The sequence below is a fragment of the Monodon monoceros genome, unplaced genomic scaffold (assembly GCF_005190385.1).
Source record: "Monodon monoceros isolate NGI ecotype Baffin Bay Population unplaced genomic scaffold, NGI_Narwhal_1 Super_Scaffold_20, whole genome shotgun sequence".
NCBI lineage: Eukaryota > Metazoa > Chordata > Mammalia > Artiodactyla > Monodontidae > Monodon > Monodon monoceros.
Window position 1 is genome coordinate 86,150,342 of NW_021703777.1, and position 24,083 is coordinate 86,174,424.

General features: G+C 48.4%; 2 protein-coding genes across 4 annotated transcripts in view; one reads left to right on the forward strand and one right to left on the reverse strand.

Moving 5' to 3' along the window:
• The window catches only part of CCDC149 (coiled-coil domain containing 149), a 97,361-nt gene extending 87,645 nt beyond the window's left edge, over nt 1-9,716 (forward strand). For 2 of the 3 annotated variants that reach the window (XM_029235315.1, XM_029235316.1), the window contains 2 exons: nt 360-476; nt 8,565-9,716. In XM_029235315.1, the coding sequence (XP_029091148.1) occupies nt 360-476; nt 8,565-8,992 (545 nt within the window). In that variant the 3' untranslated portion in view covers nt 8,993-9,716. Of the gene's footprint in view, nt 1-359; nt 477-8,195 lie in introns of all 3 variants that reach the window. The other variant, XM_029235317.1, reaches the window with a different exon arrangement.
• A 6,839-nt stretch (nt 9,717-16,555) lies between these two features.
• On the reverse strand, nt 16,556-23,063 carry SOD3 (superoxide dismutase 3). Its single transcript, XM_029236050.1, has 2 exons — nt 22,946-23,063; nt 16,556-19,072 (listed from the first exon to the last, which is right to left on the reverse strand). Exon 2 carries the CDS (start codon nt 19,054-19,056, stop codon nt 18,322-18,324), a length of 735 nt encoding a protein of 244 aa, XP_029091883.1. The 5' UTR covers nt 19,057-19,072; nt 22,946-23,063; the 3' UTR covers nt 16,556-18,321.
• Nucleotides 23,064-24,083: the final 1,020 nt, after the last annotated feature.

Sequence of the window (24,083 nt, forward strand, 5' to 3'; positions counted from 1 at the left end):
GCGTGGCTCCAGAGCCTGCGCTCAAAGCACTCTACTGCTGTCGTTATTATTGTTATTGTCTCACCCAGATCAAAGCCACTCAGTTTTTGGCAGACATAGCAGGCTACCCCTTAACGGTGGCATTTGTGGGCAGCCATGTCCTAAGCAGACTCTAGGACTCAAAGACAGCTGGCCCTGGACGTTTCTGCCGGGTCCTCGCACTGCAGAGAGGGTAATGCAGGCCCTTTCCCTCCCACAGCACTCCCTACAACTGAAGAAGGTGCCTTGTTCACCCAAACAGCCAGTCCTTTGTGTGGGATGAGTGTGACCGTGACTCCAGTGGTGACATAATATGTCCATTTTCCTCTTTTCCATGACAGGAGGCAAAGACACCATACTGTTTGGTGACCCCGCTCTTCCCACCACGCAGAGGTCAAGATCCCCACTGCTCAAGTTCGTCGAGCAGCTCACTGAGAACAAAGCGAGTCCCAAGGATGGTAAGCAGCCCTTGATTTCTTGCTCTTTCTTTGCCTGGCCAAGCCCTCCAGGGGCTTGGAGGACATCAGTCCCTCGCCTTCCTGCAGCTTCTGTGGCACTGTTGGGTCATCCCTCATGTTTCTTCTTGTTGCCTATGTGGGTTTGTCTTGTTTGGAGCTTCCTGCAGAAGAACAAGCATCCCTGTACTCTCAGCATGGCGGCATAGAGGTTAAGAGCGAGGGCTCAGGATTTGAGCAACCTGGGTTCATATTCCAGCCCCACGTCACACTGGCTGTGTGGACTGGTAACCCCAACCTCAGTTTCCCTACGTATAAGACGGTGAGATGTGGTACCAACGTCAGGGAAATCTTGGCACATTGCCTGGCAACGTGGTAAGTGGTCTAGGAATCAGTTGGATGGAGAAAAAAATGTCTTTACCAGGCACACTTTCTGGAGGCAGTGTGTTTTGAAGGGGATCAAGGGCCCATTTAAGGTGCCAGATGAAGCAACAGGGTCGAGAACCAGATCTCTTCCCAGGTGGCAGTCTCATTTCCCTGACTAAACTATCTTTCACATCTTTCTGAGTTTTGCTCATCTGCTCCCTCCTCCCCCAGTGTGGTTACCAGCTTCCAAGATGGCCCCAATTGATCTCCACTTCCTGGCATTTGTGCCCTGTGTAGTCCTCTCCCACACTGTATCAGCGTTGGTCCGTGTGACTGATGGATTACAGCAGAAGTGATGGTATGTGAGTTCTGAGGCCGAGTTCTGAAAGACTTGTGGAATCTGCCTTACTGTCTCTACCTTGGATCATTCACTCTGGAGGAAGCTGGCTGCCATGTCCTGAGGATTCTTGAGCAGCCCTACATCATCTTCACGTGGCCTGGAACTGAGGCTTCCAGCCATCAGCCACATGAGTGCGCCATCTTGGAAGCAGACTCTCCAGCTGCAGTCAAGCCTTCAGATGACAACAGCCCTGTTTAACATTTTGATGACAACCACATTGGAGACCATTTGCAAGAACCACCCGGATAAACTGCTCCCAGGCTCCTGAGTCTTAAGCTGCTAAGTTTTGAGACAATTTGTTATACAGCATTAGATAACTAATATACCCAGCACACGGGTGTCACGCTTCTTTCCTGGATTTCTACATTTCCTCTCCATCTTCTCTTGCTCAGAGTCATGCCTGCAACCACACCTCTATGAAAATATTTTTGAAATTTTTTCCCAGTGGGTCCCGTCTGCAGAATTACAGTCCCATATTTCCCAAAGCACAAATTTTCCCACCTGCATATTCTATGGACTTCTCAAGTATGACATCACAACTCTTCCTGCTTCCTCTTTTTGTCACTTAGCTATCCAACAGAGTCATCATCAACCACCGTCCACTTTCCTTCTCCATCCATATCTAGTCTGCTGCTACTATTTCTTCAGAGTTTCTTGTATCTCCATTTCTACCACCTCTGGCTTGGCTTAGGCCCTCTTGACCTTCTTGGCAAGGCTTCCATCCTGGTTTTCCTGCCTCCCAGAATCTCCTTACTCCCTTCCCGTCTTCATCCTGCTGCTGTGGGATGAAGCTTCTGGAGCACTGCTTTCCATCATGGTTGTACTCTGCTCAAAAATCTCAAGTGGCTCCCAACTGTCTCTTGTTAGCTGTTGTATAATAAAACACCCCAAAACTTAGAACTTCAAGCAACAGCTATGTATTATTTATCCTGAGTCTTTGGATCCGATGGGTGGTTCTGCTAATCTGAGCTGGGTTCAGCAAGGCTCACTCCTGCTTCTGTACAGGTGTGTTTTGAAGCCTAACCAGGTCACTCATACTAGTGCATGGAATGGTAAGAAGAGAAGCCTGGACAGGTCTAGGATTTCAACAGAGAGGTTCCCCAAGCACATGCGGGAAGAATTCCTGGAGAGAGCTCCTGACTTGTGGGGTTCCCACACTGGCCAGAAGACAAGGCTGGGACTTTCTAGCCAGCAGCATGTGGCTGTTTGCAAGGCTGGCCTGTAACACACCGTAGCCTACTGTGCAGTCTGGAACATGTCTTGGCTGGTGGTCATCCCATGCCAGCATCCAGTTTCCCCATGGAGATCCAAAGCACTCTGTCTGATGTGGCCTGCTGAGCCCCCGGGCAGGCCCAAGCCTGCTAACCTGACATGGAGTCTGAGCCTGGCTTGATTTTCAGAAGGGTAGCATAAGTAATGGCCTGATTCAAAATGATAGCTTTCAGAGTTCCATCATTAGCTCTCATTGTTCCAACCCTGTCCTTCGCCAGCACGGGCGGCAACAAGGAAGCATTTATGTAACTGCTGTCAGTGTCTGGGATGCCCTCATCACGGCTGCATCTCTGATTAATTCCAACTGAAAGCAGCTCACACTCAGGAAGACAAAGCCCATCAGAGACCAGTTAACAAAAGAAGATGAATGTGCCCTTCGGGCCAATGTTAGGGGGGAGGGAACACATTTTTAGAAGACCAGCAATCCTTTCTACAAAGAGCTACTGTTTTTTTCTTTTAGAGAAAATATTTTTTCTCTCTGCACTATTTGTGTCCTAATGCATTTGTATCAGTTGATTGCCTCATCATTATTGATATGTATATTGTTATTAATAAGTATTAATGATACTAATTCTGTTTGCTAAAGCAGCACGGAATAATTACTATTTGGGGGGTAATAATATTTTTCAATTCTGAGCCAATTCAGAAATCTTTCTTTTATGGAAATGGCAAGGGCTTCCCTGGTGGCGCAGTGGTTGAGAGTCCGCCTGCCGACGCAGGGGACACGGGTTCGTGCCCCAGTCTGGGAAGATCCCACATGCTGCGGAGCGGCTGGGCCCGTGAGCCATGGCCGCTGAGCCTGCGCATCTGGAGCCTGTGCTCCGTGACGAGAGAGGCCACAACAGTAAGAGGCCCACGTACCGCAAAAAAAAAAAAAAAAAAAAAGAAATGGCAATGCTATGTGTCTGTTCTCAAAGGAGAAATAAAACTCCCACAGCTTAAGTGTCAACATTCCAGAATCACAGAGTTAAAGGAAGATTCTGCTCCCACAGCAAATAACCAGAGGTCCTCCTTATTAGCTCAAGAGTTGTGGTATTTTCAGTAACTTTTCTTTGTCTTCTGATCACTACTTGAGTGTACTTTTTAGATATCTTTTGGATAAACAAAAGCGAGAAGAGGATTGGCAAATCCTGCTGTTGAACCATAAGCCAGTCTCAGAGCCTGGTCTCTATATGTTTATGGTCCTGAGACTCTGAAAATCTAGGCTTTCTTGGGAAAAAAAAAAAAAAATCCACAATAGGACCAGACAAGAGAATTACAGCCATGTCCATCCCCTTATTGCGACTGTGCCTTGACCTATAATGATGACAGCAGTGTGACCCCTGTTCCCCTCACCACCCAAAAATTGAAAAGTTCTCCCTGGTAATCTCAGAGGTTTGCCATTTTAAAAAAGATTCATACATTTGGATGTGAGCGGAATGTCATCTAAAAAAATGGCACAAGGCAAAGGACCGGCGAACCAAAAGGCCCCAGTGTAATTTAGACCACCCTCCCTTAGATGTAAATTAAGGTAGAGAAGATTAACCTGACCTACAGTAAAAACAGCGCAAATGGTTTAGGGGTTAGGTTGTTATGGATAAGGTTAATTAATTTTTCAGGGGCACCAGAATATACTATTAAGTGTCCTGGAAGAAGTAATTTCATAAGAGTAATTTCCAGAAGGAGTTTATTCATCTCACGTTGGTGAAAAATTTAGCCGCAGAAAGGACCATAATTTACTCCTTTTGACTAAAGCTTCTTGCACTATGCTGGAAACTGGCCCATTTTGACTCCGTGTTTCCCCGTGTCTCCTGTATAACCACTATAACATTTTTTCATTTGTTAGTATGAAAATTATGTGATTGCTTCCCTGAGCTACCACAGATGTAGCTAAATGATTGTGTGAGTTAGAAATCTTTTTTTCTCAAAGTGCCATTTTAAGAACTTTTAGCAACCTGAACCTGGAACAAATAAATCCAAGGACTGCTTTCATTTATTTATGGATGGTATTGAAATATATGTACTAACATATTCATTTATTCATGCATTCATGTATATGTCTATAGATTCAAACATTTAATAAGCTATTTACTGAGCCCCCCTTTACTGGCAAAGGTAAAAAATTAATCAGGTAAGATTTTATACTTCAGGTGCGTTTTATAAGCTAATTATACATAAGTAACAATTTAAGGGTTAAAAAAGTAAAAAGTATGAAGCTCCCTTGGAGGTTCAGACACAACCTTGTGGGGATTAGGGCAGTGGAAGGATTTAATCAAACAGGCTTCACGGCGGAGGTGGAGGTGGGGCTCACTCTTGAAGCTGGTCATCTTGACGCATCAAGGAATGATGGTCACGGAGGCATCAACCATGTAAGCAAAGACGCAGAGGGCAGGGCTGGGTGCCATGAAGGGTTCGGTCTGGCTGGAGTATAAGGACACGAGGAGAAGAGTTGGCATGGCAGGTAAATGGATGTTGGGTCACTGAAGGTCTTGAATGTCAGGAGAAGCTAGGGCTTTGTTCTCAGGGTGGTGGCGGCCTTTGGAGGTTTGAGAGCTGGGGAAAGGCATAGTCATATTTGTGTTTCAGCTCTAGTGTTTCTCACACTGTCACGTGCAGCCACATCGCCTGCGATCTTACTAAAATGCAGATTCTGAACCAGTAGGTCTGGGATAGGATACTTCATGTCTAACAAACTGCCAGGTGATGCCACTGCTGCTGGTCCATGGACCCCACTTTTAGTAGCAAAGCCTTAGGGAAGGTTCCTCTCCTGATAGTTGCATTACAGCAGGAGGAGCTGGGGAGCACAGGAACCTATTAGGAACTAACGTACGTTATCCTGGCTGAACAGATCTGAAGAGTTACTTTTTTAAAAATCAAGGCTTGCTTTAGTCACTCATTTATATATTCATGAATTTCATTTAAGCACAAGTAATGGTCTCATTTTCAGGTACAATACTTACTGAAGTCAATGAGCTCTTAGGAGAGTAATACATAGTGGTCCATGACTAAATACAGGCTTTAGAGTATATTCAAGATTTGGTCGAATGTCTGTCCCTGGGAAATTTCTATGGTCATTAAAAGGACTTAAGAGAAGGAAAATGGCTTCTTTTGAATGTGAGAAGCAAATCTGTATCAGAACTAGAGGCTTGGGGTGTGGGGACAGCAGTCAAGGTCTGCCTTGACTTCTGAGAACCACAGGGTCTAGTGTTGAACACACATGTCTGGGTGCCAAGATTTCACTCCCCAAGTGCTTCCCAGGCATGCAGAGCCTCTTTTGCTTGTTAGGTCCGGAAGGGCCATCAGAGAGTCCTGCCCCTCATTTTGTATCTGAAAAAAAGAAGGCCATGCTACCAGAAAACTACTAGTGCTAATCAGTGAATTTGGTAGAGTACCAGGATACAAAATTAGTGCACAGAAATCTCTTGCATTCCTATACACTAATGATGAAAAATCTGAAAGAGAAATTAAGGCAACACTCCCATTTGCCACTGCAACAAAAGGAATAGAATACCTAGGAATAAACCTACCTACGGAGACAAAAGACCTGTATGCAGAAACCTATAAGACACTGATGAAAGAAATTAAAGATGACACAAACAGATGGAGAGATATACTATGTTCTTGGATTGGAAGACTCAACATTGTGAAAATGACTCTACTACCCAAAGCAATCTACGTATTCAATGCAATCTCTATCAAACTACCAATGGCATTTTTCACAGAACTAGAACAAAAAATTTCAAAATTTGTATGGAAACACAAAAGACCCCAAATAGCCAAAGCAATCTTGAGAAAGAAAAATGGAGCGGGAGGAATCAGGCTCCCAGACTTCGGACTATACTGCAAAGCTACAGTAATCAAGACAGTATGGTACTGGCACAAAAACAGAAATGCAGATCAATGGAACAGGATAGAAAGCCCAGAGATAAACCCACACACATATGGTTACCTTATCTTTGACAAAGGAGGCAAGAGAATACAATGGAGAAATGACAGCCTCTTCAATAAGTGATGCTGGGAAAACTGATGACCAGCTACATGTAAAAGAATGAAATTAGAACACTCCATAACACCATACACAAAAATAAACTGAAAATGGATTAAAGACCTAAATGTAAGGCCAGAAACTAACAAACTCTTAGAGGAAAACATAGGCAGTACGCTCTATGACATAAATCACAGCAAGATCCTTTTTGACCCACCACCTAGAGAAATGGAAATAAAAACAAAAATAAACAAATGGGACCTAATGAAATTAAAATCTTTTGCACAGCAAAGGAAACCGTAAACAAGATGAAAAGACAACCCTCAGAATGGGAGAAAATATTTGCAAACGAAGCAACTGACAAAGGATTAATCTTCAAGATATACAAGCAGCTCATGCAGCTCAATATCGAAAAAACAAACAACCCAATCCAAAAATGGGCAGAAGACCTGAATAGACATTTCTCCATAGAAGATATACAGATTGCCAATAAACACATGAAAAGATGCTCAACATCACTAGAGAATGCAAATCAAAACTACAATGAGGTATCACCTCACACCAGTCAGAATGGCCATCATCAAAAAATCTACAAACAATAAATGCTGGAGAGGGTGTGGAGAAAAGGGAACCCTCTTGCACTGTTGGTGGGAATGTAAATTGATACAGCCACTATGGAGAACAGTATGGAGGTTCCTTAAAAGACTACAAATAGAACTACCATACGACCCAGCAATCCCACTACTGGGCATATACCCTGAGAAAACCATAATTCAAAAAGAGTCCTGTACCACAGTGTTCATTGAAGCTCTGTTTACAATAGCCAGGACATGGAAGCAACCTAAGTGTCCATCGACAGATGAATGGATAAAGAAGACGTGGCACATACATACAATGGAATATTACTCAGCCATAAAAAGAAACAAGATTGAGTTACTTGTGGTGAGGTGGATGGACCTAGAGTCTGTCATACAGAGTGAAGTAAGTCAGAAAGAGAAAAACAAATACTGTATGCTAACACATATATATGGAATCTAAAAAAAAAATCAAAGGGTTCTGATGAACCTAAGGGCAGGACAGGAATAAAGGCACAGACGTAGAGAATGGACTTGAGGACACGGGGAGGGGGAAGGGTAAGCTGGGACAAAGTGAGAGAATGGCACTGACATATATACAGTACCAAACGTAAAATAGATAGCTAGTGGGAAGCAGCCGCATAGCACAGGGAGATCAGCTCAGTGCTTTGCGACCACCTAGAGGGGTGGGATAGGGAGGGTGGCAGGGAGACGCAAGAGGGAGGGGATATGGGGATATATGTACACGTATAGCTGATTCACTTTGTTATACAGCAGAAACTAACACAACAATGTAAAACAAGTATACTGCAATAAAGATGTTAAAAAAAAAAAAAAAAAAGAAGGCCAAACAGGTCATCCTGACCACAAAGCAAGCAAATAGGAAAATGGGGGCTGGATGCTGGCTCTCAGGGCCCCATGCTCTCTCCCATCCCCCTCCAGTTGCAGCTAGAGAATTTCTGTTGTACAGGTTTAGAAAGAACAGTTTAGAGAGGCGGGGTAGGGAGCTTGAAGTTGCTTTTGCATACAGCACTTTATTGAAAGTGAGAAAGCACAAGTGGTCTGCATCAAAGAATGAGGTGCTGATGGAGATGGGGGTGGAGGTGCTCAATCCCTCCCTAACTCTCCTTCTGTTTCCCACACAGAGAGCAGCGAGAACCTCTTTTCATTACTAAAGACCCCCAGATCTTCCCCGAGCTACAGAACCTACAAACCCTTTGTCCTCAGGTTAAATATTTCATGGGCACAAGGAACCACCATCAGAGAGCGAAGCAGGCGATAACCAGGTGCCTGGAAAGGAGGGGTTACAGACATGGCCCACGTGATCCCTTTCCCTCCATTAATGACACGGGAATCAACAGAGTGGCTGTTTTCTTTTCTGTGGGTCCTGTGTTCCCTTCAGCAGGATTTTCTGTGTGGGAAGCCTGGCAGCAGTGGGCCCGAGGTTGGGAGGAGAGGGGAAGTAAGGGCTGACTTGCAGCCAGAGGTTTGATGCTGTCCCTGGTCTGTTTCAGGGGAGGCTCAGAAGCAAGAACGAGATGAAAGTCGTGCCGCTGCCGAGGCGTTGACAGTGCGGGAGGATGCTGGGAGGCCCGCCGTTAGCTCCCCAGCAAATCAGAGCCACAGGAACCAACGCAAGCACTTTCATCCCTCATTACCCCAGCTACCTTCTGAGGAAGAAGAAGTAAACAGGCTTGGAAGGGAAATCGTGAAACTGGCAGAGGAGCAGGCAGCTGCCAAACCAGAAGGGGTCACAAGAGAGAGTCCCGTGGAGAGTCGGAGGGACGAGATGGGGCCATCCCCGCCGGGCCTGGCCGCCAAGGGGTCGTGCCCCAAACCTTGCCCGGACTCTGCCGAGTCCAGCCAGCCTGCAGCAGAAGCTCCCACCCTGGAAGATGGCAAGGAGAGACCCCCGAGAGTGGAGGTAGAAGGAACACCATGAAAACTTGAAGGGGAACGAGGTCAGGCACGATGACACATTGAAGGCACCTGGGTCGGTAAAGAATTAAGCATCAGAACAGCTCACCGAAGTCACTTTCTCCTAAAACACCTCCAAGTCTGCAAGTGAAAAAGGACACACAGCTCCCGTTGCAAACTGTGAATATCCTGATGATGCCAGCACAGTTCGATTTATTAAATGCGGGTCCTCAAGCTTCTCAGTGTCATCTCTTTCTGCGGAAGCTGCACGCTGTGAACATGGCCAGGCACGGAATCGTGTCAGCCATATGGCTGGTTTTCGACATCCATCTTTCTGTCAGCACTTGTTTTATTAGAGATAAGATGTTTTTCTATTTGCGGTTAAAGTCGTCGATCAGAATTATGGGAAGGGCTTGAAATGGATGGGGTTTTTAATCAGATCCCGGTCTTTGTAATGATTAGGAGGCTGTAGAGTAAGGTGTAATTAAGCACAATGGGTCCAGAGGGCCCCCGGCTCCTCTCCATCACGTCAGGGCCCCGTAGGACCTCCCAGCGTGGGTGTTCTTGGCATCCTGCCCACAGCGCTGTCTGTAGTGGCACCGACTGGCAGGCGGAAAGGGGCTTAAGTGGGCTCAGAAGGTTAGGCTTCCGGTCTGAAATCCACAGCCCCTGTTGAGACCTGTCTGCTGACTACTAGAGCTGAATTTTCCAGCCTGTAATTCTAGAGGATTAATCGACCTGGAGTGACTGGGGAGGGCAGGACAGGGGGGAGTGGGGCGGGCTGTGGATACGCAGGGAGGATTGGGGGGGGGGGGGGACTCCAGTGGTGTTTTGATGTTTTGCTTCTGAGATGAGATGAGAGCCAGAACCTGGGAATGCTGGTTCTCTCCCTTCATCCCAGGCTACATATAGGGTTTTATGGTTTTATGGTCCTGTAGGGTTGGGGCAAGATACAGCTGCTTAGGGGCCAACCCACAATCCCCCCACCACCTGAAACCTCTAGCGTCACTCCTCCAACAAAATGCTGCGGCTGCTTCCCCCTGTGCTGCCGGCTACTGAGGTTTTAAAGACAGAGCTCGTGGCCCTAGAGTGGAAAGAAAGGGAAAAACAAAGTAACTCATTACAGCCTTTGTGATGATGGGGAGGGGAGGGGGCTAGGGAACCAAGTTCAAGCTCCAAGAGTGGGAAAGCGGAGAGTGGTCACCCCCACCTGCTTCTTTCCTTGGGGATAAAATTAACTTTTCTAGGCGGCATCTGGCACTGCAGCACTTGAAGCCTCATCAAATGACAGACCTTTCTTTGTGCTGAACGCAGTTCATTTCTCCAGGAAGACCTAAAACTAGATCCCAAAGCTCAGAACGTCCCTGAGAACCAGAATGACTCCTTTGAGAGACTCTCCTGCAGGGAAAAGAGAAGTTCCCAAGGTGGGAGAGGTAGAAAATTCACCAATTCATCCTAGAAATCAGAGGTTTAGACCAGGCTTGGGATCCCAGGTGTGAATCTTGCATGCACGTGGGTGGCCAGCCGCCCGCCCCCCCCCCCCCCCCCCCCCGCAAAACTTCCCTGCCACATTTATCTCCTGACATCACTCTGCCACCTGGGTGGGATCCATCAGACTTTGCATGTCTTGCTCTGAAGGAGGGCAAGGTGCAGACCAGAGGGCCCCATCTTCTGCCAAATGCACCCTGGGTGGACCTCCAGCTGCTTTCTTCCCACTCACCTGAGTTCACCCTCATCACCTAGAGGGATGCAGGCACGCCTGAGTCAGAGCACTGTGGCTCCCGGTGAGCAGGACACGACATCTACCCCTGCCCGTCAGGCTCCAATGCCCCATTCATCCCTCTATGCTCCAGCCTCTCCCCCTTCCCAGACTCATCCCCTTACCTTTCCCACCACGGAGGTCGCTTCTGCGGCTGCAAAGCTTGCCCAGGCCAGCAGCCACAGAAATCATTTTCCTGCTGCACCAGGCCTAAACTCTCTGCAAATGTTTAACACTACTGCATAGGACGCCAAAGCCACCAAAGGAAAACACAGCCAGATTTAATACAATGATAATAAAAAGAAAAATCTCTCCCCACGGAAGCCTTGGTTTTGACACACAATTGGCCAGGTGCATGTCTTTAGGGCCCATTCATCACCTTCTGGAAAGCAGGGCTTATAATAAACTCCTACACATTCCGTCATGGGCAAGAAAACTGCCATGAGTCCCAGAGTATGGGGTTCAGGGCAGGGGGTCATAGGGAGCGATAACATAAGCTCTGTGTATCCAATCAGCCTGTGTGGGGGGGTGGGTCTTGTGTTATTAGATGGAATTGGAGCCAATGAGATGATCCTGTCATATTTGTAATCTTGACATTGCCCTGTACATACATGTGACACTGTCCCACCTCTGCTATCCCAACTCAACATGGTTCTTCTGTTCCACAGACATTAAAAAGAGTTTCAGCAATTACTTATGGTTGTCTTTTGTCTTTTTAAGAGTCATTGTGAAAATGTATTGCATTCTGTGCCCTACTCCACCAGATAACCCTGCATCAGTTGGGGTACTCTCAGCTACAGTTCACACTTTAAGAAACTTAAACAATAAGGAAATGAATTATATTTCATAGCAAGAACTTAAGAAGTAGGGAATGCCAGGCAGGGCTGGTTCATTCAAGAAAGTTATCAAGGATCTGAGTTTCTGTCTTCCTGCTTTGCCTGCCTCGGTGTCATCTACTCCCTCATGATAACAAGATGGCTGCAACAGCTCCAGCCATCACCTGTTCTCACATCTGTGTCCAAAGGCAGAAGGAAGTTTCTGTGTGTGTGCGTGTGTGTATGTGTGTGTGTGTGTTTTAAGAGCAGGTAACCCAGTTCTTGTCACATTTCATTGGTCAAAATTGTCACATGCCTATATGACCATGTTACATGTCTATGTCTAAAACAGTCCTTAGCAAGGAAGATGAAATTACTCTGATGGGCTTAGATTCATCAAGATTATCCTCTGAATTGGGGAGGAGCCTTGTCCCTGGACATGTAGACTCTAAAAGGGTGAACACTAAAACAAAATCAGATCTTGGGAAGTGTAGCAGAGCGGGGGATAGATTTGAGTAGATTTGAGTAGGCCACCAATAGCATTGTCTCTGAACCCCACACGTCTGTTCTTGTTTTATTTTTTCTTTTAAAAGCCAGAATATTGCATTACTGATGAGTGTGGAGTTGAGGGAGGGGTGGTTGTTATTTGTTTGTTTGTTAAGAAAAATGCCATCTCATCTCTCCCATTCCCTGACTTCTTTATTACCTGTCCTATTTTGCAGCTGAAACGTTCCCACCTTTGTTTACCTCTTCAAGTGTATCTGTCCTTCCATTATTTTTCCAGCTCAGTTGCCAGCAGAATGCTGAACAGTCTGGATAAATGAAACCGAGCTGACAGGTCTCTTAATGAAAGCTTGTTTGCACACTGCATTTCTTGTGATCGCTCTGTACCTGGGAGCCTTTAGGTGTGGATTTTTACATATAAGTGTTTGTCATTCTTCTAATTAAGGCCTGTGGAAATGGATTGGTTTTTGTAAACCAGACATTTCTCATCCCTACCTCCTCTTTCCATGCCTCCTCTGCACCTTCCTCTCCCCCTCCCCCTTTCTCCTTCTCCTGGAACAGCCTCTGTCGTTAGGAACCCCCTGATGGCATTCAGCTCAACCCCTGCTGGAACCTGCTCCTAGCTGGCAGTCTTAAGGAAGCGAAATTCATTTTCCAATCATTTTTCCTCTTTCTGTGCCCTCACTCCCAGACACACACCACCATCATGACTTGAAGCTCTAAAAAACGAGTTCTAGTATCAGTCATTCATGTGTTGGAGTGAATTTGGGGATGTGTTATTCCTTCTGGGAGCATTTGCACCCCAGCTCACCATCTGAATTGTTCCAAATGGACGTCCAATCTTCTCTCTAAAGAATTTCGAAGACCAGCTACTTGCTCATTGGGGTTACCTTTCCTGTCTCTTTCAAATCACAGCATGCCTTTGCCACTCTTGGTTTCCTCTAAAACCTGTGGCTCTCTCCTGGCTGGATTGTTTCCTGTAGCCCTGTGACTTGATACCTTATTTCTCTTTGAAGAAGGTCTCTATCTGAGTCCCTTCCATCTCTGCCCCTCTGCTTTCATTTTGGAAGCCTCCATTTGGAGCAATCTTCCTCCTTAATAATACTGAGGGTACCTTCATATGGCTCAGTTAGGATGTCAAAAAGCCAAAGGATTCCCCTCAACTCACTACATTAATATATTCCTTGTTTTCCAGATGTCTTTCTGAACAGAGAAAAATTTGTACATTCTACAGATGCAATAGAGAACGAGGCAGTGAATCTAATTAGGAATAAGCAGAAAAATAAGAAGGACCCATCTCTCGATATTACGGTTGTTCACAAAAACAAAACCAAACAAGTTGATACAGCCTGAAGGTAATTTAAAACGATAGCTATAGGTGTGTCGCCTTACATTTCATAACACCTCTTTACCAAATGAGGATTTCTTTTTCGGATTCTTAGGGAAAGTTTGCATAATACTGACAAGTATGATTTTCTGGAATCTATATGAGCCCCGGAATATATTTTGGGATCTTGGCAAAGGCCAGGGATAGCCTATTAAATTTAAAACAACGGACTTAAAAAAAAAAAGAAAAAAAAAGCAGATCAACTGCTGTTTTGTAATTTGATTTAAACAAAGTAACTTCTATTCAGTTGTAGACCTTGATTTAGTGGATCTATGATCATCATGTGTCATAACTGTATCTTTTCTGTTACCTGAAATTAAAATGTAATTATCCTGATGTCGGTGATTAATCATTGGTATTATTTACATTATCCTCCTCCCACCCTCGCCGGAGGCCGAGGCTAGACTGAGCAGAGCTTTTAGCATATTGCAGCAACTTATCACTTGCAATCCGTCCCTAAAATTTTTAGATCATATGCTAGTCGTGAAAAATATGGCGCATGTAAAGATTTTATGCATTCAGTCAAAAACGCCAGATCTAAAATCAGTTAGTTAATTTCCTGCCATCTTTCAAGTTGACCAAAGCACTCACTGATTTGCTCTATTTTCTTACGTTTTTAGTATTTCTGTATATACACGCACTGAAAAGCCCCACTTGGAAGAAAAATTCACTGCAATTCGGAGAAAAAGCTTATCCTAAACATCTAAAGATAGCGTTTCTAATTATTGTCGACATTGTGTTTAAACTGTGCAAACTGGAGCATTATTCTCACTTTACCAGCTGCGTCTAGGTAGAGTCATTACATCAAACGCTTCTAATTTTACAAAAAGAAATCAAAACAAGTGTGTGTTTAAGTCTCAGTGACAAACGCAAACCCTGTGAGTCAAATAGGCAAACTGATTAGCAAGCTGGCTGGGAAGTCAAAACAGCAAATATAAGATTAACAAAATAGATCTGTAAGAGGAGAGGAGTAAAAATAGCCTCCAGGGGCCAAATGGGGTCCTGTGGGCGGGTCTGGTGGCACACATCCGGTTCTGTGCAGGAACCAGATGCCTGCCCTTACGGGCACCAGTCTTTCCTTCATCTTGGCCCCTCCCCCCAAGAGTTGGGATCACAGAATTCATCTCAGCTGGCCTCTTAATGGATGCGGAAATCCTTCTTCCAAACTGAAGAGGTAGCAGCCTTGCCTTTACTTGAATCCTTCTAGTGACACGACACTCACTACCTTTCAAGGTTGTCCAATCCATGACTAGGTAGCTATTTTTGACCTTAGCCATTCATTAACTCCTTAGGCCTTCACGCTATGCTATACACCTCTCATGAGTAACTCTTGATTTAATCTTCACAACAGTCCAATGCGATAGTCTTCTTTTACAGATGAGAGAGCTCAGGCCCAGAGAGGTGAAGTGACTTGCCCAGGTCACACAGCTTATAAGTGTGGCTGAGCTGAGGTTCCAAACAGGCCTTTCTACCTCAGCCTAAACTTTCAGCCCCTGTGCTATATACATTCCTGGCCCTTACAGTGAACTGTAACTTGCCCCTCTATTATTTCCTCTCTTTGTTTCTTGGCTCTGGAGCCCCATAGAATAGTTTATCAATCCCATTCCCATGAATGGACACGACAGAAATGAAGCAGATCTGCGAGGGTATTTCTTCAGTCTGTGGGGGGTCAAGGGTAGTGAAGAGAGAAACTAAAAACAGAAGGTGCTGTGGTCTGAACGTTTGTGTTCCCCCCAAAATTCATATGTTGAAATCCTAACCCCCAAATATGATGGTATTAGAAGGTGAGGCCTTTGGTAGGGGGTCCCAAGGTCATGAAGGGGGAGCCCTCATGAATGAGGTTGCTGCCTTAAAAAAGGCTTGAAAGAGATCCCTCTTCCCTTCTACCACGTGATAACACTGCAAAGAGGTATGGGCTATGAGTCCCAAAGAGGGCTCTCACTGACGATGCTGGCACCCTGATCTTGGACTCCCAGTCTCCAGAACTGTGAGATAAATTTCTATTGTTTATGAGCTACCCAGTCTCCAGTATTTTGTGACAGCAGCCTGAACAGACCAAGACGGAAGACAAGCAATGAGAAGCACCAGCCCCCTTCTGAAAACTAAATGCAAACTTCCCTTGATGATCCTGAATTAACCTATAATCTGGGCGGCAGAGTCGAAGACGGGGTGTTGGCTTTTTATTCCTGTCCATCGTGTGTTCCTATGTAATTGCTGCCTTGTTTTCACAACTTTTAATTGCGGGGGTAGGCAAATGCCTCTATGTGAAATCAGGATATTTAAAGACTCAGTTTGCTAATTCCCTTTTCAGTGCCGACCCGTACATTTCAAATTAATATTTCAAACCATTACTGAACCAAACTTGGTACCGCTCGCCTGACATGCGGTAAAGCCAATCTACTGACACTGCCTCGTGGTGAGGGAAAGTACAGTGTTTATTGCAAGGCACCCAACGTGGGACCAAGCAAGGAGAACGGGCAGCTCATGCTCAGAAGACCCAAAGGCCCTGATAGCTTTCAGGGAAGGGTTAAAGGCAAGGTGAGGGAGAGGGTCACAGGGTGCACGATCAGCTCGTGGACATCCTTCTGGTTGGTTGGTGATGAGGACAGGGTGATGTTTCAGGAATCTCAGTCATCAACCTTCTGGTTCCAACCGGTCTGGGGTCTACGTGCTGGTGGTCAGCATGCTGTTAACTTCTTCCACCTGGTGAGGGTTTTAGTATCTGCAAAACGGCTCAAGGATATGGCTCAGGATATCCTCTATAGCACTTGAGGAGGAACTAAAGGTCCTTGACTTTGTTTTATAACTAGACTATTATTGTCTTGCTTGACTGTTTTCCTTTGTTTCTGCATTTTCTCACTTCTCTGATTAAATTTGCTCTCTGGAACCTTGGGAAGGCCTAGGAGGCTAGAGCTTTTATACAAACTGGTGTGTGTGTGGGGGGGGGGGGTGGGACACAAGGGGTCTGTCCCTGGGAAGGCCTCGCAGAGTCCTGCTCCGTTTCAAAACCAGTGAGAACCAGTTGGTGGAGCAAATTCACCAGGCAATAGCCTTTCTTCCCACTTGTCGCTTGGGCTCAAGGAAAGGGTTTTAAATAACAAGGTAGTCCTAGTAAGAGGTAAAAATAACCACTGGGGATGGCTTTCTGGCTAAGGTTCAGTTTGACTCACTGCCTTAAGAGTCTGGGAGAAACAGAAGCTGCCCCTGAGGAACCAGGGTGGGAAAGCCACAGCTAGGAAGTGGGTCTACCCCAGGATGGATACTTCAGTAAGTGAAAGTGAATACACAAGACTGATCTAGTCTGTGTATAGATTATAATTTTCACAAAGAGAGGCAGAACCTCCATCAAGCCTTAATTAAGACCAACCTGCCTTTGGACCCCACCGCTTCCAACTGCTTTTGTATCAAGAAGTCAAGAAGGGCATTGTCCTGGTTGTGGAGAAAGCCGACAACTTTAGATACCAACACCAACCTCCCTATAACTTGCCCAGGGACACTGCCTCACTGGCCCTGTCTCCGCCGTCTGGGAAATGGACCTCAGGCTTCCCACAGAGGCAGATGTGAGAGGCCACTGGGCCCAGTGAGTTGGTGTACCGCTCATGCCAGGCCAGTGGCTCCAGCATCAGAATCACTGGGAAGCTTGTTGCAAATAGATTTTCTCCTCTCCCTTTGGATTCTACAGCTTTGGCATGTGGCCCAGGAAGCTGTATTTTTTTTTTCCCATTTCCCTAAGTGATCCTGGTTTCCTCCCTCTTGCGAGCCACACCCCAAAGGCATGATGATCAGTGACTGAGCCTTGCAGCCAACAGAGCTGGGCAGGGGAGAAGAAGTCCTAAGAGGTTTGGGAAACATCTTTGCCATTCCCCAAAAAATAGCTGAGTGGGGAGAGAAGCCTCAAATAAACCAAAACAGTAACCAAGGCCCCCATGCAGTACTGAATTGCTAAGTTTTTAATGTGCAACACGAAGACTGCCAAACAGCCCACAAAGGAGCAGCTCTCTGGGGTGTGGGGCTGGGGGAATAGCTGGAGACACCGGGCAGGGGCGCCAGGCTGCACTGCACATGCTGGGGAGGGGGAGGGGGAGAGGCAACCTCAGGAGGGGTCTCAGACTGCCTAGGAGGAACCTAAAGTGGGTGGGGGTAGGTAGGTTCTTAGGGCATTGAGGGATCTCAGGGCTCACAGGGTGAGGGCAGGGTTGCCAAGGTGGAAGGGGGGGAGTCTGGAAGACCCTCAGGGTAAATAAGGATATTTCAGTATCTCTGGGGGTCCTCAGAGCTCAGGGTGCCCTCTGGATGAAAGGGGGTGTCTCAGTATACATGGTTTGAGACCTCAGGGTGGAGGGGATTTTCGGGGAGACCCTAGCCATGGCAATAGTGGTACCTCAGAGTAGGGAGTGTCTCTGGGAGCAAAAGGAGAAAAATCAAGATGAGAAGGTGGGGACTTGGGTCACACGGAGGGGATCTTGGGCACTTGGAGAGGCGTCAGGGTGAAGAGGTGTCCCAGGGTTCTTGGAGTGGTGTCGAGGCATGGAGGGATCCTGGGATGTGTAGAAGGGGTCCTGGGTCACATGCAGGGCATCTTGGGCACTTGGAGGAGAGTCAGGGTGTAGAGGAGATCCTGGGGCACTTGGAGGGGTGTCAGGGTGTAGAAGGGGTCTCAGGGTGCTTGGAAGAGGTGTCACAGAACAGACAGATCCACGTAGAGGGGGCCCTGGGCCACATGGAGGGAATCTCAGGAGTTTGGAGAGGTGTCAGGCGTAGAGGGGTCTTGGGGTACTCGGAGGGGATCTCAGGCACTTGTAGGGGTGTCAGGGCGTGGAGGGGCTCCCAGGGCACATGGAACGGGTCTGGGGCGTGGAGGGAGCTCTCGGGGCGCCCGGGTGGGGGGCTCAGCTGGCCTTGCACTCGCTCTCTCGCCGCCGCTTCTTGCGCTCCGCGTGCTCCTGTGCCTGGCGCGCCCAGGGCCCCGGCCCGCACAGGCCCACCACGCAGCAGGCGAGCCGGCGGCCCGCGTTGCCGTTCTCCAGGCTGGCCTGGTTGCCACCGCGGCCCAGGTCATCCTCGCCCTCGTGGATCACTACGGCGCGGCCCGCGATCGAGTGCGGGCCGAAGAGCGAGGCGGCCAGGCCGGAGCGGTACTTCCAGATTTGGCCGTCGCGCACCACGAAGTTGCCGAAGTCGCCCGGGTGCTGCGGGTGCGGCACGGCCAGCGGGTTGTAGTGCGCGCCGGTGGAGTCGCAGCCCTGGCTCAGGTCCCCGAACTGGTGCACGTGGATGGCGCGGCTGGTGCCGTTGGGCTCGGCCGGGAACCCCTCCAGGTGGAAGAAGGCCTCGAGCAAGGCGCCGGGCCGCAGCTGCCGGAAGAGCACGACGCCGCTCACCCGGGGCTGCGCCGCATCCAGCGTGGCCGACGGCAGCACCGGGCAGGTGGCGTGGAGCGCGGCGTCCTGGCCTCCGCCCGCCGCCCACCATTGCGTCAGCTCCCGCCAGATCTCCATCACTTTGGCGTGCATGTCGCGGATCTGCTCCTGAATGCGGGAGCCGGGCTGCTCCAGGTCCGGGTCGGCGGAGACTTCCGAGGCGCGGGATGTCAGGAGCAGGTAGGCACAGAGCAGCGCCAGCATGGCCGGAGTCGGGCACCTGCGGGCACCCCCGGGGGTGGGGGCAGAGCGAGACTTAGTCACTGGAAACCTGGAATCCCAGGGACCCCGGTGCCCTTGAATCCAAACGCTTCCTGCCAAGGGGCTTCCTTGCCTAGCGTGCTTTTTGTTCTTTCAGCCCCTGTCTCTTCAGGGCCTGCTGCATTCCAGGAACTGTGTTAGGTGCTGTGGTTGTAAAGATGGATGGGACATAATCTCAAGAAACTCAGGAGGATCTTTCTGAGCCACAAATCTGATCACGGTCCTCCCAAGTCCCATCTCCATAGCGTGGGGAGTCCAGGACAATTGGCCCGGGGTGGGGGGTTGTCTCAGGATACACGAGCGAGGCTCTCACGGCCCTTTCAGATGTCCTCCCTCTCCTTATGTCTGCCCCTCATCTTCTGCTGCTCTCTTTCTGCATCCTCTCTTACACAGGCAGCATAAGGCTCGCTGCCGCGCTTCTTGCACTTGCGGTGCCTTCTCTCTGAAGTGCCCTATCCCTTCTTCTCTGCCATGCTCAGTAGACTAAAGCTAGAAACTCAGTTTTATTCATCAGTGTCCATAGCATCTGGGCCTGCACTTGGCAGTAGGACACGTTTAATATGTGAAGGTTGAATGAGGAGTTCACTGACAGACAGATGTGTCATCAGATCATTCCAATGCCATCCTGTAACTGAAGATAGAGCCTTGTTCTGGGGAAGGACAGAGTAAGGAGTGCCCATCTCACTGGGAGACTCCAGGAGGGCTTCCCAGAGGAGGTGACTTTTAAGGGTCCCACAAGACGAGGAGTTTTTCAGCCAAGCCAGGTCAGAAGTCCATTTCAGGCAGGAGGCACAACATGATGTGTTCACAGGCTGTGAAGGGACACAGTTCGTTTTGGGGATGGGGTAATTCAGTGTGGCTGGAACATGGCCTGTGCCACCAGAGAGGAGTCGAGGCTGAAGAGGGAACGCTGAGCCAGGGATGGAAGGGCTGGCTTTTCTGTACTAAGGTGTGTGGTTATTAGCCAGGAGGCTAGTGCTGGTGGAAGTTTTTAAGCAGAAAAGTGAGTGTTGAGATAGTTTTTAGTTCATTAAGTCTGGCAGGAGAAAGGATGTGGGCTGGATTTGGGGAATAGAGAGGACAGGGGAGAAGGACAAGAAGAAATGGAGACACAGCAGAGAAATAGAGGTAGTCAGAGGGTGATGTGTTAGGAGGCAGCAGCAGCGATCCAGATCAGAAATGGTGAAGGCTTTTACCAAGGTGGAGGCAGCATGGATACAGGAGACATTTTGGGTACCACTGGCAGTGGGGAAGAGGAGTCGAGGATGACTGAGTTCCCAGCAGGGGAGACTGGGTGATGGATGGTGGTACCAGGCCCCGAGAAGAAGGGAGAGAGGGCAAGTTCAACCCGAGCCTGCTGAGATGCGAGATCCCAGGTGGGATGTTCAGCAGATGGTTGTAAATGGGGCTTCTGGCCTTTGTAAGAGGCAGTGTAACTGGGAGGGGTTCTCAGTGTCGGCTGCACATCAGATTCTGGTTCTTAAAGTTCAGACGCCCAGGCACCACCCTAAGGGATTCTGATTCAGTGGGCATGAGTTGCTCTGTTTTGTTTAAAGCTCCATCAGAGATTCTGGGACCCAACCAGGAATTTTATGGTGAGACACATATACCATATTGCATAACCGCAATATCATGGGGGAAGTTACTGACTCTCTCTTAGCTGTAAAACAAGGCTGGTAAGACCACCAAGGGCCACCAGGAGGTGTAAACGAGATATGAGATGCCAGGCTATTTTCACATTTTTCAGTCTGCCCACAGGGATCAATGCTGCCTCCAAAGAGCTGGTTTGAGGGTCAACTGCACTTTCAAAGGCCTTCTCCAACCCCCAAGCAGGTGCCATTTTAAAATTAAATTCTGGGGTTGAGTGTTTATTCTTTCCATAACCATTACAGGAATGCAGTCTAGTGTGGTGATTAAAGAATGGATTCCGGAACTCACTGGGCTCACTGGCCTGACTCTGCCACTTCACTTACTCTTTAAGAGTTAGCATAATTGTTATTTTGGTTACAGAGTAGCAGAGAAAATGCCAGACTGCAAACTCTAGCTGGGCTCCCCCTCTTCTCTGAGCCTCAGTTTTCTTATCGCAAATAGAGATAATAATACTTACCTTGGAGTCTTGCTGTGAGGCTTAAAAGACACAATTAGAATTGCCAGCATTTACTGAACACCCTTGAAGGCACTGTTAAAAGCATTTAGCATGTGTTAATTCATTTAAGCCTCACAAAAACCCTCTGGGGTGGGTGCATTGTTATGCCCATTCTAAAGTGCAGGAAACTGAGGCACAGAAAGGCAGGTGTCTTGCCTGAGGTTACACATACAATAATAGCTGAGGCAGGATTTGAAAAGGTGTGGTCTGCTCCAAGCCCAAGGTTTAGGCACCACACTGAACAGCTCTTATCAAGGCACTTAGCCCAGAGCCTGCTACATAGAAGATTCCCAGTAAATGGCAGCTCTTAGCTATCAGAGAGAAACTGCAGATAGGGATTTCAGGACCATCAGCTGAAAGATGCTATTGCAGCCCTGGGAGGAGGAGGTGGCCAGGAAGGGCTCCAAGAAGGAGTGACAAGTAGGAGGAGAAGTCCAGAAAGTGACATCAAGGGAACCCCCTCTGATGTGGCCTGGTTACTACGCTGAAGCCCCAGGGAGTGGGGGTGGGAATGGAGGAGCATCCCTGAGGCCAGACCTTGGCTTCAAGGTCTCCATCATCACCCACCACCCCTCTCCTTCTGAACCGGTCGTGGCCCTCAGGTGGGCTCTGCCGATTGGAAGGTGCTTCCTTAAAAACATACAGCAAGGACAGATTGTTTTGGGTGTGTCCACAAAGCTTTCTTTTCCAAGAATGCTTGGGTCATAATGAACACTTGAAGGAGATGTTTTTCTCTTAAAAAGAGAATTCTTCTTAAATCCCAGGTAAACCCTGACTCCTTGGGTCTTATTAAGCTTTTCACTCTAGCCCTCAAGGCCCGCCTGCATAAGGCTCACCCTTCTGGCTCAGTCTGTCACTCAGTTTGAGCTGTGGATGACCGAGTGGTTTTTGGAGGGCCCGCTTGGTCCAGAGGGGAGAACATAGTTATCAGAGACAGGGGACAAAGCAAGCCTCCGGGCCGGTGCCTCCTTCCTGGGTCTGGGTCTGGGAAGACTGCGGCCCCCGCGAAGGCTGCGGTGTGTTCTAATGCCTGGGCGCCCTCCGAGAAGGGGTCCCAGCTATGCGCCTGAGGCAGCCAGGCCCTCCCTTTGTGCCTCCCCTAAGCAGGTGGCTTTTCCTCACCACCCATGCAGGCAACATCCAGAAACATCCGTCTTCCTCACTCCAGATTTCTTTTTTCTCTAACCCGGAGGACGCTGAGGTCCTCTTGGCCTGGCATTAGCAGATCCGAGAACAGTCAGTTTCTCCTCCCGGGTTGCCCTCCTCACCCCTCTCCCCGCCTCCCCCCACTCCTCTGCTTTACAGCAGCTGGGCTCTGTCAAGAAGCGTTTTTAGATAGCCAGTGGGAAGCAGCCACCTAGCACAGGGAGATCAGCTCGGTGCTTTGAGACCACCTGGAGGGGTGGGATAGGGAGAGTGGGAGGGAGACGCAAGAGGGAGGACATATGGGAACACATGTATATGTATAACTGATTCACTTTGTTATAAAGCAGAAACTAACACACCATTGTAAAGCAATTATACTCCAATAAAGATGTTAAAAAAAAAAGAAGAAGAAGAAGCGCGTTTCTCTCCCACGAAAATGATCATATCCTTCTCCTGGGAGAGGCTGGATGCCCCGCCCCAGTTTCAAACTCAGTAAGCACACTCCGAGAAGAACGAAATGAACCTCGACTTCGCACTCACCTTTCCAGCTCTTCCAAGAGAGCTTTCCCTCCTGAGACCTGGGGAGCAGTACCCCGCCAGCCGCCAGCCGGTCGCAGGAACTCGGAGCGGGCTCCTGGGCTGTTTGTGGCCGCGCAGGGCAGCCTCGGGGGGCGTGGTCACCGCGAGGAAAGAAAGTCATTGGGTCGGTTTAGGGAGGGAAGGCGGCTAGGCAGTCCTTGTTGTGGAATTGCCTCACCTCCTCCAGCTCTGTCACCTCCCCCCCAGCCCCGCGTTCCCTAGCCAAGTATTCCTTTTCGGGACTTCACTGGTTTGTGCAGACGTAGCAAGTGACCTTCAGGGTGTAGCAGCGGAATAAAAAGTCGACCGAAAATAGCCTGTTCGGAGACGTGTACAATGGTCTCTTTCTTGAGAGGCCCTTTGCTCTCCCCTGATTTCCTCAGCTATTGATTTATTTTTGCTGGATGCATCTAAGATGGAAACGGACGCCCGCAAATATGCGTGATGTTTCCTCCAGAACTGTGCGGCCACACCTGTGAGAGGTGAGACGCAGGCGGGGACTCAGGCTGCAGAGTGTCAGCTGTGTCACTTCCTGAGGATGTGCTCCTGGACCAACTCCCTGTGCCTCTGTTTCATCATCTGTAAAATGGGGAGGCGAGGCTAACCCGGTGCCCCAAACGTTATCACTCTCATCCTGTTCTCGCTTCCTTATTGAAGTTATGGAAGAGTCTTTTAAAAGAGTGTGGTCTGAGGCACCCATGAATCTTTCCCTCCCCCAAGGCCCTTTCTTCCTTTGCGGCCATGATCTTTTCTCAATCACAGCAGCTCTTTCCAAAAGGAGCTTTTTTCCCCGGAAAAGTCCACATGGGAAAAGGCAGCCTGCCTGTCTGCTTGTCTGCCTGCCAACCTTCCTTCAATAAATGCTTAGTGGGTGCTCGCTCCATTGTGTGCTGGTACCCAAACCCGGGAGAGTCCCTGCCCTTTGGGGTTCATACTCTGGGGAGGGAACAGCGGTGTCAACAGATCCATCCAGTACAGAGTGGGGACTGTAGCTGGGGAGGGATGGACAGGGTCCCTAAAGACCCAAACATTAGTCCTGGCCGCAGGACAGCTTGTTCAAAATCTAGACTTCCAGGCACCATCGCAGGCTGAGTGAATC